A 21,401-nucleotide genomic window follows, 5' to 3' on the forward strand; every position below is an offset into this window, starting at 1 on the left:
GCTATCTAAGGATGGTACTATAGAACGCCACCTCAAGGTAGGCCTAGTGGCGCCATCTCTTGGTCAGGCCGGAAACTTATCAATCCACCCTCGTACATTATTCACATTAAAAGTTTTTTTTAGGTTTGTACTTTTCACGCCTGCTCGTATGCTGATGTAACAAATCTTTGGCACCGAACCTTTAATATGGCGACCTACGAGCAGATGTAGAGCTTGATGTCAAGTCTAGAAGAAAGGCCAAAGCTCAAATCAATCCCGTAGAAAAAATATCCTGTAAAGCACTACAGTCAGCTTGCAGAGATGTGAAGCCAAAATTGATGCTGTAGAAAAGGAGAATGCCGATCTAAAGACCAGTAACCCCGACTTTAGCATGTAACGTAATGCGCTTGCGCTAAAACACGTAAGAGGAACACGATGCGACAACCCGTTACCATGGCAACCATATATCGCATCGTGTTTCTCTTATGCATAGCTAGCGCAAGCGCAGTAACGCTATATGCCAAAGTTGGGGTCACTGCTCAAAATGGAGATCGCAAAGCAGGCTAAATGGCTAGATAGGCTTGCAATAAGAAACAACTCTCTGAAAATAAGATCTGTTTTGCTTTCATTCTGATCAGAGTCGATAAAGAACGCTATCCTTCAGAATCGTTCGAAACTTAGAGGTTCAAATATGTTCATCACGCATGACTTGGACCCGGACTCTGTTGAAATCAGCAAAGTTTTGAGCCTAGAAGCAGCTAAGCTAAAAAAACGCAAGTCTGAAAACTCGTATAAGTGGTAACCGCCTAATTTGAGAAATTTCAAAAAACTCAATCAACATAAGAAGGACAACAAGATACATCGAACTGAAAAGTTCAAATTGAATCGCCCGTCTAGAAACCGAAATGATTAACATCAAATTTAACACTTTTTGCAAGTTTGGTCTATACCTTACACAGAAAAAGGAAAAGTACAAGTAAATTAACTCCTGCGGGGACTAATTGCCATTGCACAATGGCATGATAAACAATTTAAAGTTAAAAAACAATATCATAAACATTACTAGAAAATAACGAATAACTTTGCCCGCATAGTATTTGCTAAAAATCCAATCGAAACAACAAATGTTACATAATTTTTCGTTCAGGAGAGGTTGATAAACGGTAGTGTGGCACTAGCGTACTGTCCCTTGTTGCCCGCCCCTTCGTTCGCCGTTCAAAAGGGCGAAAGTTTCGATACGCCGCTAAGACATCATTATTCCACTCGATGCATCCAGACAGGCCAAACTTTTGGCTAAGACGGCCTTCCGATAAATACGTTAGGAAAAAAGAGCCTAGAGGAAATAATCTGTAACCATTTTTTTGAATATTGAAGTGCTTAACGACGAGAGCTCTGACACTCTTATAAAAAATAACATATCATCTGCAACTGTCGCTTTGAAGCTCTCTATGACTTTCCAACTAGGGTTACACAATATTGAGTCAGCCTCATTTGTAAATACAAATATAGCTGCCATGCCCAACACACAGCTGGGTAGTATGAACTCTCACAAGAAGATAGCCATCACCAACCTTTCTAAACGTAATCGAAAGAACCAAAGGGTCCGCGCAAAGGGATGGAAACCTAGGGTTTCGCGCATCGTACCCGAAACGAAAACACGAAGAACTCGCTCTTAAATTACCACCTTAGGGTAATAACTCCCGAAACGAGCCTTGTCCTAGGTCGTTCGGTGGACAGCGCGGTGATCGTCAACCGCCAATTACCTCGATGCTGGAAATCCTGGGTTCTTAAACTGTGGATGACTCCTGAGATGATCGTCCGGACTGCTAAGGGACTTTAATTTTGGTTCCGATATTTGGGAGAAAATAAGGCTAAAATAAAGCGTGGTGAAAAACTGAATAAATAAAGGCTGGAATTTAAAGAAACGGAAACTAATTTAATTAAAAGAAGCTAAGTGTACAGGTTGACAGGAGATCGTCGGTGGAAGCGCAGAGTTCTCCGTGACCCATTGCGCTTTTCGATCGAGATGGTACTAACTGGTGTTCCTGCCGATTTTTCCCAGCTCTTAAACCGCAGAGCAAACTCACGCGCATTCCAGCGGTGGGAAGGACAAATCGAGCCTCGTCATTGGTCGCCCGCTCCTTTCACCCACGGGAATACGGCGAAAATTTGCTGTTGTCCGGCTCGCGAGAATTTTGTCCTTTTAGACGGTTGGAGCTTATGCGGAACATTGAATCGCAGTTATGGGCTTGAGATTGCAACCTTCAAATTTCCGAGAATAAGTCGGCCGACTTATTCTCGAGAAATGGAAAGTTGGAATCCCAACCACGATTGAGGATTAAAACGATGGTCGTTTAAATGTGAACTATATCAATAAGGCTGAAAATTAATTGTTATCTCCCCAACCCACCCCTCACAACCCTACTCACCTCATAGGCTACCATGCTCACACTCCATTCACACCTTCCACAAAGCTGTTATTGAGACGATTAAAAAAAATATAAAATGACTTAGATAATTTCAGCTGTTCTTATTAATTATTTAATATTTTGATTTTTGAAATTATTTCAAAATCCCTAATGTTTCTTGCCTTTATTGGGGGTTTCCAGGTTACATTGCACTAAGGTAACATCTCGTCAATTTATCTTTGAATTCTCGAAGCTACAATGCCTGAAAAAATTATAAACAATAAATCCTCTGATTGGAAACGCCCACCAAGTCCCTTAAACGTGTGGCAAATTATAGACGCTAAGTTAATGATAAATCTGGTAAATTTACAAATACAAGAAATTCCAGTAAATAGATACGATGATATTTTGGATCATATGTGCAAGTATTATCTTTCAGAAGAAGTTGGATCTCTGTATATGAGTAAGTATAAACCAAATATAAATATTGTTTTTGAGACGTTTTGTTAGACTTGTTAATAAACCATTGGGAACTCGTGATCGGAATTTGGAAGGGTCCCGTTTAGTTTTCCCTGCGCCAGATTGGCTGCTGATCGGAAAGAATAGATAGAGCCAGACTAGTTCTGCAACGCGAATTTAGACAAAGTCTATCTACAACTCCAAATTAGGTCCTGAAGGAAATACCCTTTCAATATCCGTCTAGACAAGATGCTTTGAATGAAATTGAAAGTTACTTTACTGTCACGTGCAGTTTAGGCAGCCATTTACGCATTTAGTGATGTATAATTTAGTGAATACAAAGTTTTGAAGATATCAATGCATTATATATAAGGCAGCGCTATCTTCAGGAAGTTCATCTAGATTATGCTGATTAAGGACCGAACAGTTCTTGACTAGAACTTTTCGGTCCTTTCATCCTAATCAGGACCCAACTAACGGCTAGCTAAAATACAAGGCTGGGGCCCAACTAGATGCTCATAGTTTTTGTAGGCACATTAAAAGAAATCTTTAAAGCAACCTCATGTTATGAAGTAACCTTAATTTACTTATTTACAGGGGCCATTCCATAAATAGTAGGACTAAATTTCAGTAACCCAGATGGAGTAATGGAGGAGTTTTTTACGAGCAGAATGGGTGGTGGTGAATTTCAGGAACAAAATGCATGTTTGAACAGTTGCCTCCCAGCAGTTGCGGAGTAAATATCGCGCCGGAAGTAAACCCTTCTTTTAGGCTTCGCTCATGCTCTCCAAGTTCCATGAGTAGCAGGACTGACTTTCTGTAGCTTAGATGGAGCAACAGAAGGATTTACCGGCATGATAGGTGGCGGGGGATTTTGCGAACCAAACTCATGTAAAGTTGCCTCCGAACATTTGCGGAATAAATATTGGCGGCAATTAAACCCTTTTAGTATACTTCCTTAATGCTCTCAAAGTTCCATAATTAAGAGGACTGCCTTTCTGGAACCCACACGGGACAGCAGAGGGATTTAGAGTAGGATGGGCGGTGAGGAATATCAGAAACCAAACAGTCACCTATAAGCATTTGCGGAGTATATATCACATAGAAAGTAAACCCTTTTTGTAGGGTTCTTTCACGCTCCTAAAGTTCCAGGAGTAGTAGGGCTGACTTTTTGTAGCCCATACGGAGCAATAGATGGATTTATGGGCAGGATGAGTGGTGGGGGATATCAGGAACTAAAGACATGGATTGCACACTTGAGCAGCGCTGCGGGATGAAGTTTTATGTTCAGCTTAGAAAGTCTGCAACCGAAACTTTGACCATATTGAGCAGGCGTTTTTGACGGGTGCTGCTCGAGTGTGCGGTACATTTTGAGAGCGTGACGGAGTTGAAAATGTGTTTACTTCTCGCGCAATATTTGCTCCGCAAATGCTTAGAAGAAACTGGTCGAGCTTGCATTTGGTTTCGTACATCCTCCTCCACCAACCCGGCCTACAAAAACCTCCCTTTATGCTCCGTCTGGGCTATAGAAATTCAGTCCTACTACTTATGGAACAAACTCTGTATAATTGAAAGTCTACTATTTTGTTTTTAGTTCAGAATACATATCGCTTGGTTAAATGTTCGACTATTTAGTTCATAATTTATATATTCTGTCGAAAATTCGTTTAACTTTTGTCTGAAAATTAATGTTCAAAACTGAAAATATAATTATTATACTTTTGTAGAAAAATGCATATTTTTAGTTTGAAATTCAACTATTTGATTAAAAGTTGAATCACTTTTATGAATATTAATTTTTTTTAGTTAGGTTTTATTTGAGGTTTAAAAATTGATCGTTCGTAGTTTAATATTCAACCTTTTAATTAAAATGGAACTACTTTGTTAAAGATTCAATTTAGTAGCTAAAGATTAATCTATTTGCAAAATTAACTATTCAATTTTTAAGAAAAAACTGATAGCTTTTAGTACAAAATCAAACGATTTCGTTGAAAGATGAATTACTTTGTTCAAAAGTCATTTTGTTAGTTAAAGATCTAAACCTTTAGTTGAAAATTCAACCATTTTTCTAGACAAATCTACTTTCTTGGCTTAAAAATTGTACTATATTGTTGTAAATTCTTTTTTATTGATGAAAATCAATTTTATAACCTTCATATTTACCGATAAAGGATCCTTTTTTCGTAAATACACGCTGTCTTTAATAAGGAGTTACGTTTTATATACTTCAATTTTATAAGGAATCTGTACTATCATAGAAGAAGGTAGCAATCGATCACGCTAAGGAAAGCGTGTATTTCTGAAAAAGGTACCTCCATCGATCTCTTTAGAGGCTTAATGGTTAGAGTCTTAAAAAACGTTAAGAATTTTCTGGTACTTGAAGAGTTAACTTAGATCCATAGTGCTGATTTTCCATTTTCACGGTTCTCCTACGACAGTACAGATTCCTTCTAAATTGAAGTACCTAAAAAATAACACCTTGCTAAAGGAAGCGTATATTAAAAAAAAGGTTCCTCTATTGATCTCTCTAGTGGCTTAATGTTTAGAGCACCCGATCGGCAATCGGAAGACCTGGGTTCGATTCCCAGCGGAGCGAAATAAGAAGATCTTTTTCAGAAAAAATATTTTAATTTGAAAAATTAATTCATAGTTCTATCTAGTCTGAAAAGGCATGAAGAATTTTCTGTTATTTGAGGATTTAACTTGAATCGATAGTGTTAATTTTCCATTTTCACGGTCCTCCTATGATATTACAGATTCCTGGTAAAATTGATGTATAAAAAAAATAACACCTCACTAAAGAAAGCGTGTATTTAAAAAAAAGGTTCCTCTATCGGTTCTGTAGTAGCTTAGTGGTTAGATCACCAGACGGCAATCTTTTTTCAGAAAACACATTTTAATTTTTAAAATAATTATTTTTACAGAAATAAAAGTTGATCCACTCGCAGTTGTCAATATATTGTTCGTTTCTACACCCATTTCTACACAAAAATTTGTGGAGCTGTTGGTAAGACTACGCTATTACGGCATTTAAGAGAAAAAATTATTTTTATAATTAATAAAAGAACTCATAAGGTCCAAAAAATACGTTTCTTTCACGACTTACGTAAAAATCAAATATTTAAACAAATTAAAATTGTTTACACAATCGAAAATTAGTAAACACATGACTAAATTCTTTTTTTAAATTATATTTAGTGTTGGCTGAAGCCCTATAAAGTTTGAAACATATTTCCGATAAGAAAAAGGTACGGTTTGTTAGTTTTATTCAGAAGCGTCAATATTAGCTGAGTGAAGATGAAACTCAACATTTCTCTATGCAATTGGCCATAGAATACAAAGAAAATATTACTTTTCAAATATCACCCCCATAAGTTTCTTTTATAGGCTCCCAAAAAAACCTATAAGTAAAAAATTCGGTTGTGCGAGTTTTTGGAATTAATTATGATTGTTTGCGTTTTAAAAAAGTGCAAATATTTTTGATAGAAAATTCATATTTTTGGGTTGAAAATGAAACTTGTTTTTATTAAAAATTAAAATCTTCTTTTGTTTAGATATCAACTGTTACAATTTTTAATAAGAATTCATTTATTTTTGGTTGAAAAATCGACTGCATGTTTTAATGTTGAATTACTTTCTACAAAATTTATTTTCGTGTTCTTAAATATTTATTATTTTAGTTGAAAATGTCACTGTTTGGACGTTAATTACATTTTTTATTGAAATCCTTTTTGGTTTGAAGTTGATCATAAATTTTCTTAATAAAAAATAATAATTTTGTTTCGGAAATACAACATCCTTTTTTTAGAACATTAGTCTTTTTGCTTGAAAGTTGAACTATTTTAGCAGAAAATTCAACTATTTGCTTCAAAATTAATTTTTTCCCAAATTCATCTCTTTAGTCAAAACTGGAACTATTTTAGTTCAAAGTTAGTTTTTTATTGTCTAAAATATAATTTTTTCATCTGAAAATTTAACCATTTCTTTTTTGGTTGAAATTTGTTCTTTTGTAACTTGAAATTTCTACTATTTGGTATAAAAATAAACAATCTGTTTAAGGATAACTTTTTTGCTCGCTTTTTTGTTGAAAGTTCATAATTTTGGTTGAATATTCAACTATGTGGTTCAAAATTAGTCGATTTTGTTTGAAAAATAACTTTTGGTTGAAAACCCATATTTTCGGTTGAAAATTCCACTATTCTGGTAAAAAATTGAACTGTTTGGCAGAAAATTAACTTTTTTGTTGAAACTCATATTTTCAGGTTGAAAATTCCACTATTTTGTTAAAAGATAGTTGACCTTGGTTAAACTAAACTGCTTAAAACTTTTTTTTGGTTTAAATATTTTTTTTATCTCAAAATTTAACAATTCGATTTTCGGTAAAAAAAAACTTATTTCGTTCAGCTGTGAAATCAACTTTTTCTTTAAAGTTGTATCTTATGTTATTAACGTTTGACTTTCTTAGTGAAAATGTATATTTTTCGTTGAATTCAGTTGACTTAAATTTCATTTTTTTATGCATAGTAATTATTTAAACTTAAAAATTAAATCTTCCATTTTTTAACTAAGTTCCCAAAAGTTCCTCTTTTTGCCTTAAAAATTTAACTATCCGGATGAAAATTCGGCAATTTAAATAAATTTAAAACTATTGCTAGTTGAATTTTAACAGTGTTTAAAAATTCAACTGTTTTGTTAAAAATTCGTCCTTTTATCTGCCTTGGTTGAAAATTATCTCAACTATTAAATTAAAATTGAATTAACTTTGACTTTCTGAATTAATAATAGGAAATCATAAGTTGGGAAATTTTTCCATTGCAAGAAATCAGTTGACCAACTTTATTTATAATTCCTTAGGTTTGAACTTTAAATAATTGAATTTTTAAATTTATTCATTAGAGGATTTAGTTTTTCATACCATAGTATCGGCTATAGATGAAAATATTTTTTTCAATTGTGGGAAAGCTTATAAAAATCTGCGATGAATGAGCTTTACCCAAAGTAATTGGCAGGAGCAGGCTTGCACATAAAAATTATTATTTCATGAACCTGTAATAAATAATCAATCTTTAATAGCGCAAATAAAAGGTAAAGTTCTAAAAATGACTTTTGTGAAACATTTAATTAATTAATTGATTTTTATGGCTCCTGTCACGAGTTGAAGTTTAAGTAAAAAATCCCTTAAAAATCGGAATTTTATTTTTGTCTTTTTCGCCTGATAATTCAATACACACAAGGTAAAATTACGTCAATTAGTGCTCATTTAATGCAAAACTCAATTAGTTATAAAAAAGTTTTAAAACATGCTTTTATTTATATTCCGATTAGAAGTTCGATAGTAGTCGATAGTATATCTCAAACAAAATAAATTTACATACTTAACTAATATTGTCATGGCATAATTTACTTTAAAAGGGAAATTTAAAATCTCGAAATCTTATTAAATTGATGATGAAACAGAAGAAGATAGCTCACCTAATCATTTATTAAAGCGTAAAAAATTGTTATGTGAAAAATTCCAGTTTTGCCATACTTCGAGTGAAAAAATTATTAATAAACAAGTAGAAGAGAAAAAGTTCAGAGCGTCAAGCTCTTCAGAATTTAATGAACTTTAATTAAAAAAAATAATTTTAAATCCGACCAAGATTGAAGACTCGGGACATTTTTGAACGAAAAAAATGCATCTCCTCCCACTGTGCGACACGCAGTGTCCCATAATAATGGTCGCTTGAGTAATTTTTTGCTCACTAGTATATAACATATACGGTATGTTACAGCCAAATCCTATTCCATGAAGAAAATTTATGTTATCATTTGACATGGACTCCGCCCACTTTTTTCCATCGACTACTTTAAGAGAATCTAGATGAATCAAACAAAAATTTTGTTGTCTTTTAAAGTTACCAGATACCTTTAGAAAAATGAACTGAAATTTTTTTATAGTTTAAAAAATGTCAAATTTTTCCAAATTTTTAAATTTCAATTTAACTGGTTGAAATTTTTTTTTTGAAAATTAGTTTTTTTTTTAAACTGAAAATTAAACGACTACATTTCTGGGTACAAATTTATCTTGTTTAGTTGAAAATTCAACTATTTCGGTGCAGACCTTTCTTCATTGAAAATTAACTTTCTTGTTGAAAATTATTTTTTTATCAAAAATGTATTAGGTTTTAGATAATTAAATGATCTCGAATCACATTTTAAATTAAATACTTTAATTGGTAAAAAAATTTTAATGCTGAAAACCTGTCAAAATCAATAATCTTAATTTAAAACAATTACAATCGATAATGGTAAAATTGTATTATCTGCTTTATAAAACGCTAACATTTTTATTTTAACTCAAAAATGGCCTTCCAACTACTCAATTTTCTGTTTGTTTTTTAAATGCATAATCTTTTTCCAGCTGACTTTAAGCTTCATAATAATTTGGGTAGATTTAAAGAGACAAAATGATTAAGAAAAAGTTTTAAAAATGTACAAAAGTTATCTCCGTATATTATAATATAATTTCAAAGATATTTAAAGGCACAAATTTTTATTTTCAAAGTTGCTCTTTAATGCTGTTTCAAACCTTTTACTAATGCATAAAAACACAACGAGAAAAAGTCTGTTTAAATTACAGAAATTATTTCCTTAACTTCGTTCATTGTTAAATTCATAGATAAAGTAGCTTTAGAAATGATTTGTTTGATACGAATTGATTTAATCTCATTATTTTAGAGCAAGAATGTTATTTTTTCTGTTCTAATAAAAGTTTCATAAAAGAGAAGCAATCATTTCATTTTCGAAGAAAGCATAATTTTATATTGAAAACAATCGAAAAAAGTTGACTAAATGATTAAAAATTGAATTTGCCAAAGAATTAGTCAAAATTTCCACAAATTGACATATGTGACATAAGCTAGTTATTTTTTGACTATTTTATTAGTGAAAGGCTGAAATATTAATATTTTATTATTCTATTGGAGATTCTGATGGGGTTCTGTTAACTCTATCAGCATTCAAGTAGCCAAATGAGAAAACGGAAATAAGGAATATAGGATGTCACAAAGAAATAGAATTGTTGATAATTTATATACTAAAGAGTAATAGTTTACATAAACATTGAACTTCATTTGTAATACTTTTTAAATATCAGGTGAGAAAACTAAAAATTTTACTTAGAAAATAAAGTTGATTTTTCATTGCACCATACAAAGTGTGTCGGACTATGCAACACTTCAAGCCCTAAGGAAATTATAAAATTATACGCTTGTGAAAATAAGTAATTATTGTCAATAACGTATTTTATATTCTAAAAGTAACTCATTAAGTTTTGAAGTTTGTTTAGCTTTATGTATTTATGTATCTTTACTGCTTCAAAGAATACAAGATTCTGTGACAAGGGCAGGCGACTATTAAAAAATTCAGTAAAATATTAAGTTAAGTAATAATGTAAAGGAAAAGTTATAATATCGTATAATGGGTTGTTAGGCCATACTCTGATTTTTGAACAGGTACTAGTAATGTTATAGATCGAGTGAAGCACCCCAGGGTTTATGGTTGACAACAATAAATGAAGATTGCTCCGTTAATCATATCAATGGTATGCATGTAATGATTTCTAATAGGCGAGTAGATTGGACATTTGGTGAGCATGTGTAAAGCGATAACGGGAAATTATAAATATTCTAGCTTTATAAAGACTCTTTCATAAAGCGGAATAGCTTCGTAGGCTAAAAATAGATGCAATTAAGAAAAAAATAACAGAAAATAGGTGCAATTAAGAACCTTTCTAATAGGGAACTAAAATCGGGAAAGTACGTACTGGGCTGAGCTAAGCAGGTTCACAGTAGTTCCTTGTCTTGAAAAATTAGTCTCGAAGGCGAGAAGTCACTTAACCAAGTTGGCATCGTTGGGATTGCAGTAGATCTTTACTGGGAATCTTAATTGAGTTAAATAAAGAGGACAAATTTCATATAAGCAGTGTTCTGTAGCACTTTCGTTTCAAATAATAAATTTAAATTAGAAAATAGTCACCGGCTGGACGGTTTACGTCGTCAAGGACTGTACGCCTACGCGAGCATTTCATTGTATCGAACAATATAGAGATTAGATAACACGGCGCGATACACCACCCGATATCCATTAACATAAATAAGAAACTCTATAAATTCGGTGCACTATGATGCTCACACTAATACGAAGAACACAATGACAGACGAAATTAAGGAAAACTCATCGTCAGAAACGGCGAATAAACCCCTTCTACCTACTAATGCAGATATAATTGGCATGCTAAACAAATTATCGGATCGAATGTCTAACATGGAACCCGAAATAAATAGTCATAAGCAAAAAATTCGCTCTGTAGCAAACAATTTTTATTTGGCTACTTCGGACGAAAGCGAAAGGGAGAACGAATGAGGAATGTCAAGTAGGTTACGATGACGCGATCTTAGCATTATAATCAAAACGGTTGTTACGGCAAGAACAAATTAAACCTACGATTCCTCGAAGGTTGTCGAACGAAAAACGAACAACCTAAAATGAAGCCATCCTGGCAAGAGACAGGCTTCCACAAAGCTCGAATGAAAGAGTAACAACCACAAGCGAAAATAGCCCTGCGACAGACGCGGTTGAATAAATAAAAAATTTCAATGGACAAGACGATATGGGAGTTAAAACCTTCATCACTCTTTTAAAAAAAATTACATCACAGTGCACCAATCTAGAAGTTTTATTAGGCTGGATTATTGCAGAGAAAATTGAAGGAGAAAAAAATAAATCTATTCGTTTCTTATCACTCCAAGATCATGATGATCTTTTTGAAGCTCTCTGAACTAATTTTGAAACTACTGGATCATTAGAAATACTTCGCATCAAACTCCGACAGGTAATCCAAGGAGCTGAGAAAAGTAAGCAGAATTTTAATACAAGATTAAACCAAAGAATGCACGAACTGTTGTATGATGTGAAATAAAAAAATCATTTCACAAATAAACGAGAAAATTTGCTCAGTTCCTTTTTTGGAACTGTAGGGGCACTGGAACTCGTGTACGGAGAAATACAATGGCACCTTCCACAAGGCACTTTCTGAGTTGACGTTGACGCCATCAACTACCTGGACCAACTTATTCACTGTTGGTAACTTAGTATTATTTAAACATTCCTAGTTGACATTCGTTTAATATAATATACAAGGCGTCTCTCCTTAGTTTATAACTATTTTGTTTTGGGTTTTAGATTGTGGCTGTGCAGATAAGAATCTGCACCTTTTTGGTTCTCACCAAATTCATTCACTACCTTTTGAATCGCAGAAATAATCCACATTTTTATTTAAATATCTCAATAAGAAAAATGTTACATAATTTTGTTTGCCTATTTCAAATACCGGATTATATATTTACCTTGAAAAATCCTAAAATCTTATTTATTCTTTAATTTATTCCATACAAAGGAGTACGCTTGAACTCGTTGTCAAGTCTAGAAAAGAAAATGTATGTTGAATGAAAATAAAAATAATAAGCGAATTCAACTTCAAGTAAATTATGTTCAAGAAACATACCTAGAAGACATCTCTAGGCAAATAGATTTAGCGAAAGCCTCTGCACCTAATTTTTTGCTCTCCTCGCTAGGATGATTTTTATTTTTAAAGCAATTTTCCCCTGCTTCAAAAAGTTTCTGCGCTACAAATTCAATGTCTTCATTTCCAATGCAATATTTTTCGACCAAGTCAAAAACATCTTTGCTCGTACTTTTTCCTCGGATTAAATTCCTCCGTATTTGATTCCTGACAAGGGGTAACTCGGAATAATATTGTTTTATCGCTTCATGTGCAAAGCCTTCATTTTCTCTCCTACATATTTCTTCCAACTGATTGACGGTGATATATGCACCAAATTGTTGTTTGAAGGCATATGCGACTGGCTCCATTATTCTAAGGCTCGTCGATTTTTCTACAAAGCCTGTCAATTTAAATAAATAATAAATGAACATGAATTCACCATGTGGTCACTTTACGGTCACGCGATTGCGTAACTGTTCACGAAGTTCGCTGGGGCGTCCTTACACAAAAATATTACAGGACATTCAGTATAGACATAATTATTTTACTCATTTTCTTATAATTAATTTCTTATCATTTTTTCGCATCTATGAAGCAATAATTATAGAAAATTATTATACAAAAATCTGAGTGGAAAGAAATAATATCAAAATATTGAAATGAGTGGTACGAAAAATAAAGAAACTACAAAAGAAATATTTATTTCCTTATTATAGATTTCCAAATTATTTCAAGGGATTTTCTTACGCATTTGAACAATTTCAAGGAAGATGAAGAAACTTAACAAATTTCAAAGGACTTTCAGTTACTTTACAAGATTCAAATGAATTTTAAGAGATTCCAAAATTCCCAAGCAATGTCAAAGAATTTTCTAAATATTCGAAAATTTCAAGGGATTTAAAAGAGCGTTTTACTATTTCAAACAATTTTGAGCCAAAGAATTTTGATAGAACTTGGGGGAAACAAAGAACTTCACAAGACTTAACTGATTTCATGGGTTCTCTAATTTCTTTAAAGAATTTACATGATTTTTAGAGATTTCAACAGAATTCAAAGAATTTTCCAGAGGTTTAGTAAATTTTGAGGCATTTTTAATACCAATTCATTACCGAAAACTGTATCTAGAAAAAATTTACTGTAAGTTTTTGACAAATGGGAAAAATCCTTTTACTTCTCAAATTCAATCATGGGGAAGACTTCGTCAGGATAATGCCTTACCAAAACTTTCTTTACATGGCAGAAATGATTAAGTCCAGTTTCACAAAATAAATTCCCTGAATTCTTCGTTTAATAAATATTCATGATTGTAACTTTTCGTACTTCAACTTACCTAAGAGAAATGAAAAAATAATAAAAAACACAAAATTCATTTTGGTGATAGTAATAATTTCTTGTTCCTCAAATTTCTTCTTTCTGGACTGATCACTCGTTCTCTTTCGACGACTTCTTTCTTTGAAAATGATCGTCCAATCAAATGTTCCTCTTTTATCGATTCTTCAATTCGCCGCGGAAAGGCTAGCGATTCCGATAGAGAACCGAGAAATCTCAATTTTATACTTTAACAATCTTCAAATGACACGTGCGTATGATTGAAAATGTAAAATCTTATTACACGCTAAATCCCTAGGATCAAGGAAGATTATTTTGAAGGACATAATCATATTAACAAAGTGACAATAATTTAATTTTAATATTAAATTTTATTTAACTACGATCCATACGGTGGTGTAATATGAAATTTAAAAGTTATACTTTGATTAATGATATTTCAAATATTTTAAAAGATTCTCCTTTCAAATTTCGTCAATATGATCTTGGGGCTTTTTACTTTTCATCTCGCTTTTAATCGTCCCCTGCTTTAATCGGTAAATTTTTTTTTAATTTTCAATAACACTTTAGATTTTTATATAATATAATTTTATTGTGTGTATCACCAAGTCGTCACCTTTTAAAAAATGCATTATATATTTAAAATATCCTAAATATAATCTAAATCCTTGCATTATATCACGTTTTATTCTTCACTATTTCGACTTTAAAGTTAAGTCTGAACCAAAACATATTTTAATTTATAATAATTAAAAAACCTTATATAAATATCTTTGAAAAAAAATTACAATTATATGAAAATTAAGTCAACGAATCCACTTTCCTCAAGAACTAGATGTAGTAAGTTAAAAACCTTTATAACGATAATTTTTTATATTTGTAGTTTATAATCACGAATTATAACAATATGCCCCGTATGTCATGTTGCAAGATTTAATTAATTTTAATATATTTAGAACGTTTGCGAAAGGAATGTATAACACCAGAAGTTTAACAAAATACTTCGCCTATTAGAATGTAATATTTGCATGCTTTAGGTGTTTAAAGAAATTCTCTAAGTGCATAACTTCTGCTCAAAACTTTTCCATCTGTTTCCGCCAAAGCTATTTTTCGTAATAACTCTTCTGACGCGTATTTTCAATAAAAAATTTTATCACGTTACTATTTATCCAAACAAAGAAAGTCATTTTTTGTAAAAAAAAAGCTAATATGAAAATCAATAAACTATTTTAATAAGTATGAAACACATCAATATTTTGCAGAAAAGCAGTTTTTCTATAGAATCTCTATATGTCCAGGCCAAAGTGCTTTTAGTTAAAGCTGAAAATTAACAACTTTTTCATATCTAGATTATCGATCTTACAACGGTATTCAATTTATAATAATTTATTTAATTTGTCGAGCGATAATGCCTATCGTGGGAACAGAAGCGTTCGCGCCTGACCACTCGACTGACAGAAATTTGTTTTTATGTGAATTGAGCGATAAAAAGACAAATAATAAGCTTCTGATATTCTCATTCAATGCAAAATGTCAATAAAGTTCAAGGAAAAAATGCTTAAAATCCTCAATTCGTCCCGGAAATGCGGGTGATTCCGTCGGACAACCACGAAATCTCATTTTCGACATTAGCAATCTTTAAATTACTATTAATAATATTTTTAATTGCTATTCCAAATTATAATTATGCTCTAAATGCAAAAGTTCAAAACTTTCGACGAAAAACAATCAGTTTTAAAAACAAAAATGGAATATAGTTAAATTTTTAGTTAGTAAAATTAATTTGCTCAAAGGAACACAAATTTGTAAAAAAATATTTCAAAACTGTTTTAATTTAATTATCCCTTAATTAATATTATGTAGATAAATCTCATTTCAAATTAAGCAGATTGCATCTGGTTTGTTTATTCCTAATCCCAAATTATTAAATATTATACTATTTTTCTTACTTTTTTAAAAATTAAACTGTATACATTTTCATTGTTATTTTTGTAGAACGTAATATACAAGTAGGCGTGTCTTATAACTATTATGTTTTACGAATGTAGGTTGTGGGTATAGTCAAACTCCAAAGATACGATCACCAAATATACGAGCACTCCGTAGGTACGAGCGTTCCGACTACAAAGGACCGGAATTTTTCCCCCTATACCCCCACCCTATTTGAGAGTCCGGCGCGGGCTGCCCTGAATCTAAACGTCGCAGGAAACGTTGCTAGTATCTTTGGAGTTCCCGATTCCAAAGATTCTTGTATCTTTAGAGTGCTAGTGTGTTTAGATTCCTATTTTTTGTTTCTGAATAAATTCTCTGATTAAAGACCCACAATATTAAATTGCGTCAAATTGGAATACTGAGACCTTACCCTTTCTTAATCAACCGAGGGAAAAAGAATCGATTAAACAATTGCTTGCACGCTCATCTTCTGAATAATAGCTCATTATTCAAATTATTTCAATCTGCTAACTCTGATTTATCTTCGTAAATAAAAAACTGTGATTAAAGGGTTTATATTTTAATATCTTTGCGAGGTTATGCTTACAAAGTTTCGAATTTTTAAACAGCGGGGGAGTGAAACAAATCATAAATTAGATCGTTAGTTTCTAGTATGTATTTCCATTTTGAACAAATATAAGACGCCTTTATGAAATATATGGTTAATAAAGAAAGTAAAATTTAAAATGGTAGTGAACCGTTCGCTATCGGAAATAAATAATTAAGATTGCGGAATCAGTTATGCTATTCGTTTGGGATATCTAGCATTAAAATAATTCCAGTGAAGCCTAGAAAAAAATTATGTATAATTAAATTGAAAATAAACATAAGAAGGGAATTAAACGTAAAATAAATTATACTTAGGATACTCACGAAGCATACTCAGCTCCACAAACAGAATCAACAAAAGCCTTTTCAGCTTCCAATTTTTTTTCTTTACTCAGACGATATCTATTTCCAAAGCAATTCTGCACACTTTCAACAAGTAATTTCGATTCGAATTCCATGTCCTTATTTCTGTGGCAATAATTTGTAACTAAAGCAGAAAGTTCTTCCTTTGTAACTCTTTCTGTGGCTAATTGCTTTATTGTGTTGGAAACACTGTGCCGAATGGAAAAAATTTCTTTAGTTATTTCATCTAAAGCATGTTCTTTTTCTCCCCTGCAGTTTGGTATCGTACCAAATTGCTCTTGAACGGTTTTCTGGAGTGGATTTTCTATCATAAGGCCGGCAGATTTGTTCACTAAACCTGTCAATTGTAAATAAATAATAAGCGAAAATAGTTTCGGTAATTACACTTTTGTCTTACTATTATATTCATTAATAGTATTTACCTATTATTTTTTATCACAATTCTCATACTATTGAAGAAACAAGGGGGAAAAATTTCAAAGATGTTAAATTTAACATTTGTTCATGAAAAATAACTAGGAGTTGACAAATATTTCTGCCCAGTAAGGATTTCGAAGAAACGAAGTGCCACACTGCATATGGGCGTTTAATAGCCAAATTTCGAAAAGCCCTAAAATAATTTTTTAAATATAACTCACACTTCTTGAGAAGATAATGGTCTAGTTCAATTTACAAGTGGGTCGAAATCCATTTTTGTTTTTATTTTATAAATTATTTTTTTCTTACTTTTTTTAAAAATATTTAAAAAATAAAAAAGTCATTCAAACCTTTTGGGTGCTCATGTTTTCGTTTTTGGGGACGCACTGTTTTCGCGATTCAATCAAGATAGCCAATGACTCGAAGGTACTTTCTTGTTTTCTTTCATTTACAAACAAAAAAGCCATGCAACTCTTTATGTATCAAAACCTAAATATTTGATGAGCGTCGTTTCTTTGACAAAGGTTTTCTCGGAAGTGGATGCTTCTTTCAAGATGTTCGTTTCACGGTTCGATAAAGCTGACTAGTACCTCGAACCGTTTCCACATTTCTTTATTTAAAAATACACGCGTATCCAGTGTGGCCCTTCAAATAATGAGCTCTTCACAAATGTTTTCAAAGTTTCTTATACAACCAAATTTTCACCTCAAAAATATATTAAAGTCGAAAGCGATATATCTATTTAATAATAGCCGAAAAGTGACTTTATTTATTAGATTTGCTCACAATGTTAAAAATTTGTTAAAATGTTTATAAAAATTTTAAAATAAATGATATTTCTTTATAAATGTAACTAAACATTCCTGAAAAGTATTTTTACTCATTTTAAACATTTTTAAGCCATTTAAAACAGTTTAAACAAAGTAGGAGGCTTGAATCTTGAATTTTTTTCTTTGGATTAGTTAAATTAAAAATATTGAATCTCTTTTTCAAATCTTAGTTCTAATAGAGTTATTTTAAATTACTTACATAATCGATTTAAGAAAGAAACTTTGAAATCGGTTAAGAATTGTTCTCTCTATCTGAGCAAAACCCAATACAAAGAACTAAACTTTTTTTGTAATGTTTTCGTAATAAATAATAATTATCATTCTATTATCTTATTAAATGGTTCTTTAACAGTAAAAACTAATTTCAGATGCCAGAGAAGAACGATCTCTCTAATACGTGAATTATAAATCATAATGAATAATTAAAGAAAAACCTTCTTCCGAATCGACAAAAAATTAAACAATAATTATCTGTTTAAAAAAATTACTTTCCCCCTAAAATCGTAAAAATTACTTATTCAGTTTTCTTTTATTTCAAAACCGAATTCATTTTAAAAATATTCATTTGTTTGAACAATCGTTTTATTAAAAGCATCAGAGGTCAATTGTATAAACTGTACGAATTGTCTTTTATAACTGAAATTCATTTAAAGTATACTGTGTCCCAAGAACACAAACCTCACACAATTTATAGTGAAAAAATGCTTGAAAATTGCAAAATATGTTAAGGAAAAAAATATCATTATTAATATTTATTACGTGTGTCATTATTTTCGGAAAATAATAACATTTCGCGATTTAATGTAAAAAGTGATGCAAATATAAATAGTTTAATCATTTGAAAAATATCAAAAAATGTTTCGACAAATAATAATTTTTTGAACAATTAAAATTAGGTTTTGAAATACTTGAACAGTTATGTTTCACCAAATAAAAACCATGCATGACACAAGTTTTCAAAATGTCATTGATAGGAATTTGACATAAAGCTGCTATTTTCGATTTAAAATCCCTAGCACTCCCGCATCAAAATAAATTTTGTAATGGATTTTTGCTATTCATTAGCAATCTCTAAAAATAATTCTGCTTTCGCGCTAATAATATTGAGCAAAAATGTGAAATTTAAATGTTAAGATAATACAATTATAGGCATTTCCTAATACTCATGGCATGAATAATATCAATTTTCCTAAATTTCTATTCACAATAATAAATGTTTTGCCTTAAAACTTAAGTAAATATTAATGGAGCATTTTTAATGGGCTATACAAAAAACTTTACTATAAAGAAGAATTCCGCAAACTTTTGAAATATTCATTCTTGAATTTAAAAAACTGGAAACCTTTTTGGTGAATGCCTAACCCCAATGGTTTCTTACTCGACATAAATTATATAATGAATTGCAACAAAATGAAAAAATGAAAAATCCATTTGCTAAATTTTGCGTTTAATCAATATTGATAATTGTAACAGGTGAAAGTAAATCACTCTATAAATTTTAATTTTTATACTTTAACTTACCTATGACAAACGCAAAAAGAATAGCAGACCAGAAATTCATCTTGCTAATCGTAATAGTTTTCTGTTTCTCGTTTTTTTAGTTCTATTCAAACAACTATCTGCTGTAATAATGATCATATACAATAAAGTGTTTTTCTTTTATCCATTCGTCAATTCGTTCCGAAAAGGCGAGCGATTCCGATGGAGAACCGAGAAATGACAGTTTTCACATTTACAATCTTCAAATAATACATGCGTGTGATTAAAAATTCAAGTCTGATTTACTCGCTTATTGTTTATGGTTAAGAAAATATATCTTGAAGGACATAATCATATTGACAAAAGTAATAATTTCGATTTAAACTATTGATTTTGAAATAAAACTGTTCTTTATATTTAAATTAATATGAATAGCAATAAAAATCAATATAAATTAAATTTTGTTTGCTTAATTAAGGTCAATACAACCCTAAGTGTGATACGAAATTCAAAAATTATACTTTGATTATTGATAATTTATATATTTTTAAAGATTCTCTTTTCAAATTTTGCCAAAATTAGGTGTGGAATTTTTACTTTTAATCTCGATTTTTAATCGCCACCTTCGAATTTTCTATTTCTTAACTAAGCTTGAAGGATAGTATATTTTAATTCCTTATTATTAAAAATATTATTTAACTATTTTTAATATTACTCCTAACTTTTTTCTATTTGGACAAGTTTAGGATGCTTTTTCTCGGGAATCCTATATATCATAAAATTAGTAGGCTTATCATTAGAATTTTTTTGTGGTTGAAATTTTATGTTTGCTTGAATTTACACTTTTAAATCTAGGAAATTAATTTTCTACCATAGAAGAAGAATTTTCGACAAACTGCATAATTTTTGAATCAAATATTTTAATTTTAAAACAAGATTCATTTGCAACTAGAAAAGAAGAATTTTTAACAGAATAAATGCATTTTCAATTAAATAGTTAATTTTCATATCCTTATATGATTGACTTAATATTTAAAAAAATTTTGTTTAGCCAATTTTACTCCGAAAATATTCGAATTTTTCTTATTTTGTACAGTAAATGTTAATTCTTGTGATTAACTACTTATTTTCGAATTCATAGTTATAACATAAAAAAAATATTAGGCAGCACAAATAGATAGGCAACGAAAATTAAGATTTTATACTATTATATTAATAAATCTTTAAAAAATATGCAAAATTCAAATTTTAAAGCTATAATTTCGAAATAATTTTGTTTTTTAACTATTTAATAACACAATATAATGATAATAATTGTTATTTATTACTAAGTCATTACGAAAATAATGCAGCAGAAGATTTTCAAAATGTGTTTTAATTTTTCTAAATTAACTAAAAGGGTTTATTCAAGTATTACGTAACCTGCCCTACGTTTTTTGTACGATTTAATTGAAAAAATTTAAATAAATAATTGATATTATAGTTAGGTCCACGGCGTGCAGACATCTTGAATTTCCCCACTGAACATGAAATACATGCTAACGGGGACGACGATTTGTCAAGCTCAGCTGAGAGGACAGCACCATGAGTGGAAATGTAGGGTCTTAACACTCCCACTACGTCACTCAGCTGAGTGGATCTAGGGAGCGAGTCTCCGTTCTATGTTCACGATCCGTGGTAGAATAGGCAACGGAAGCGGAACGAGTTCCTTCCCCCTCCTTCTCGACAGTTCAGTCTTTGAGTTACCGCATACCAGATAGTCGACTCTCTGGCCGTTGCCAGCTACTCTACCTCTGTAATTTACAGTAGTACGTGCAATGTACTCTTAACTAATAAATTGTTATATTATGTTACATTGAAGTAACTTTACTTTCCTCTACATGCCGATGTGGGGGTAGGCCGCAATTGCTAATCTATACATTATTATGAAATCATAATAATACTTTTAACCTACAGAGATATATCTTGTTCGCAGACACATGACTTCATCTACTGTTTTCTTACCTTTTTGTTATTTGGAAAGCTATTTGCTCCTTAATTTATATACCC

At 31.2% G+C, this 21,401-nt stretch overlaps 2 protein-coding genes and 1 long non-coding RNA gene across 5 annotated transcripts in view; all 3 read right to left on the reverse strand.

Moving 5' to 3' along the window:
- Window positions 1-13,909, reverse strand: part of LOC117172382 — a 30,518-nt gene extending 16,609 nt beyond the window's left edge. The window contains exons 1-3 of one of the 3 annotated variants that reach the window (XM_033360243.1): window positions 13,724-13,909; window positions 12,394-12,793; window positions 12,236-12,311 (exon numbers count right to left, since the gene is read on the reverse strand). In XM_033360243.1, the coding sequence (XP_033216134.1) occupies window positions 12,266-12,311; window positions 12,394-12,793; window positions 13,724-13,763 (486 nt within the window). In that variant the 5' untranslated portion in view covers window positions 13,764-13,909 and the 3' untranslated portion in view covers window positions 12,236-12,265. Of the gene's footprint in view, window positions 1-1,663; window positions 1,697-12,137; window positions 12,312-12,393; window positions 12,794-13,723 lie in introns of those variants that run through there. The other 2 variants (XM_033360242.1, XM_033360244.1) reach the window with 2 other exon arrangements.
- On the reverse strand, window positions 5,021-12,027 carry LOC117172385. Its single transcript, XR_004467017.1, has 3 exons — window positions 10,654-12,027; window positions 7,762-7,892; window positions 5,021-5,310 (listed from the first exon to the last, which is right to left on the reverse strand). It is a non-coding gene; the product is annotated as an uncharacterized LOC117172385 (long non-coding RNA).
- A 2,309-nt stretch (window positions 13,910-16,218) lies between the features above and the next one.
- On the reverse strand, window positions 16,219-19,531 carry LOC117172383. Its single transcript, XM_033360245.1, has 3 exons — window positions 19,395-19,531; window positions 16,588-16,963; window positions 16,219-16,502 (listed from the first exon to the last, which is right to left on the reverse strand). The coding sequence occupies exons 1-3, from the start codon at window positions 19,432-19,434 to the stop codon at window positions 16,454-16,456; spliced, it is 465 nt and encodes a 154-aa protein (XP_033216136.1). The 5' UTR covers window positions 19,435-19,531; the 3' UTR covers window positions 16,219-16,453.
- Between the last annotated feature and the right edge of the window lie 1,870 nt (window positions 19,532-21,401).

This window comes from Belonocnema kinseyi, chromosome 5, assembly GCF_010883055.1.
Source record: "Belonocnema kinseyi isolate 2016_QV_RU_SX_M_011 chromosome 5, B_treatae_v1, whole genome shotgun sequence".
In the NCBI taxonomy this organism is placed as follows: domain Eukaryota; kingdom Metazoa; phylum Arthropoda; class Insecta; order Hymenoptera; family Cynipidae; genus Belonocnema; species Belonocnema kinseyi.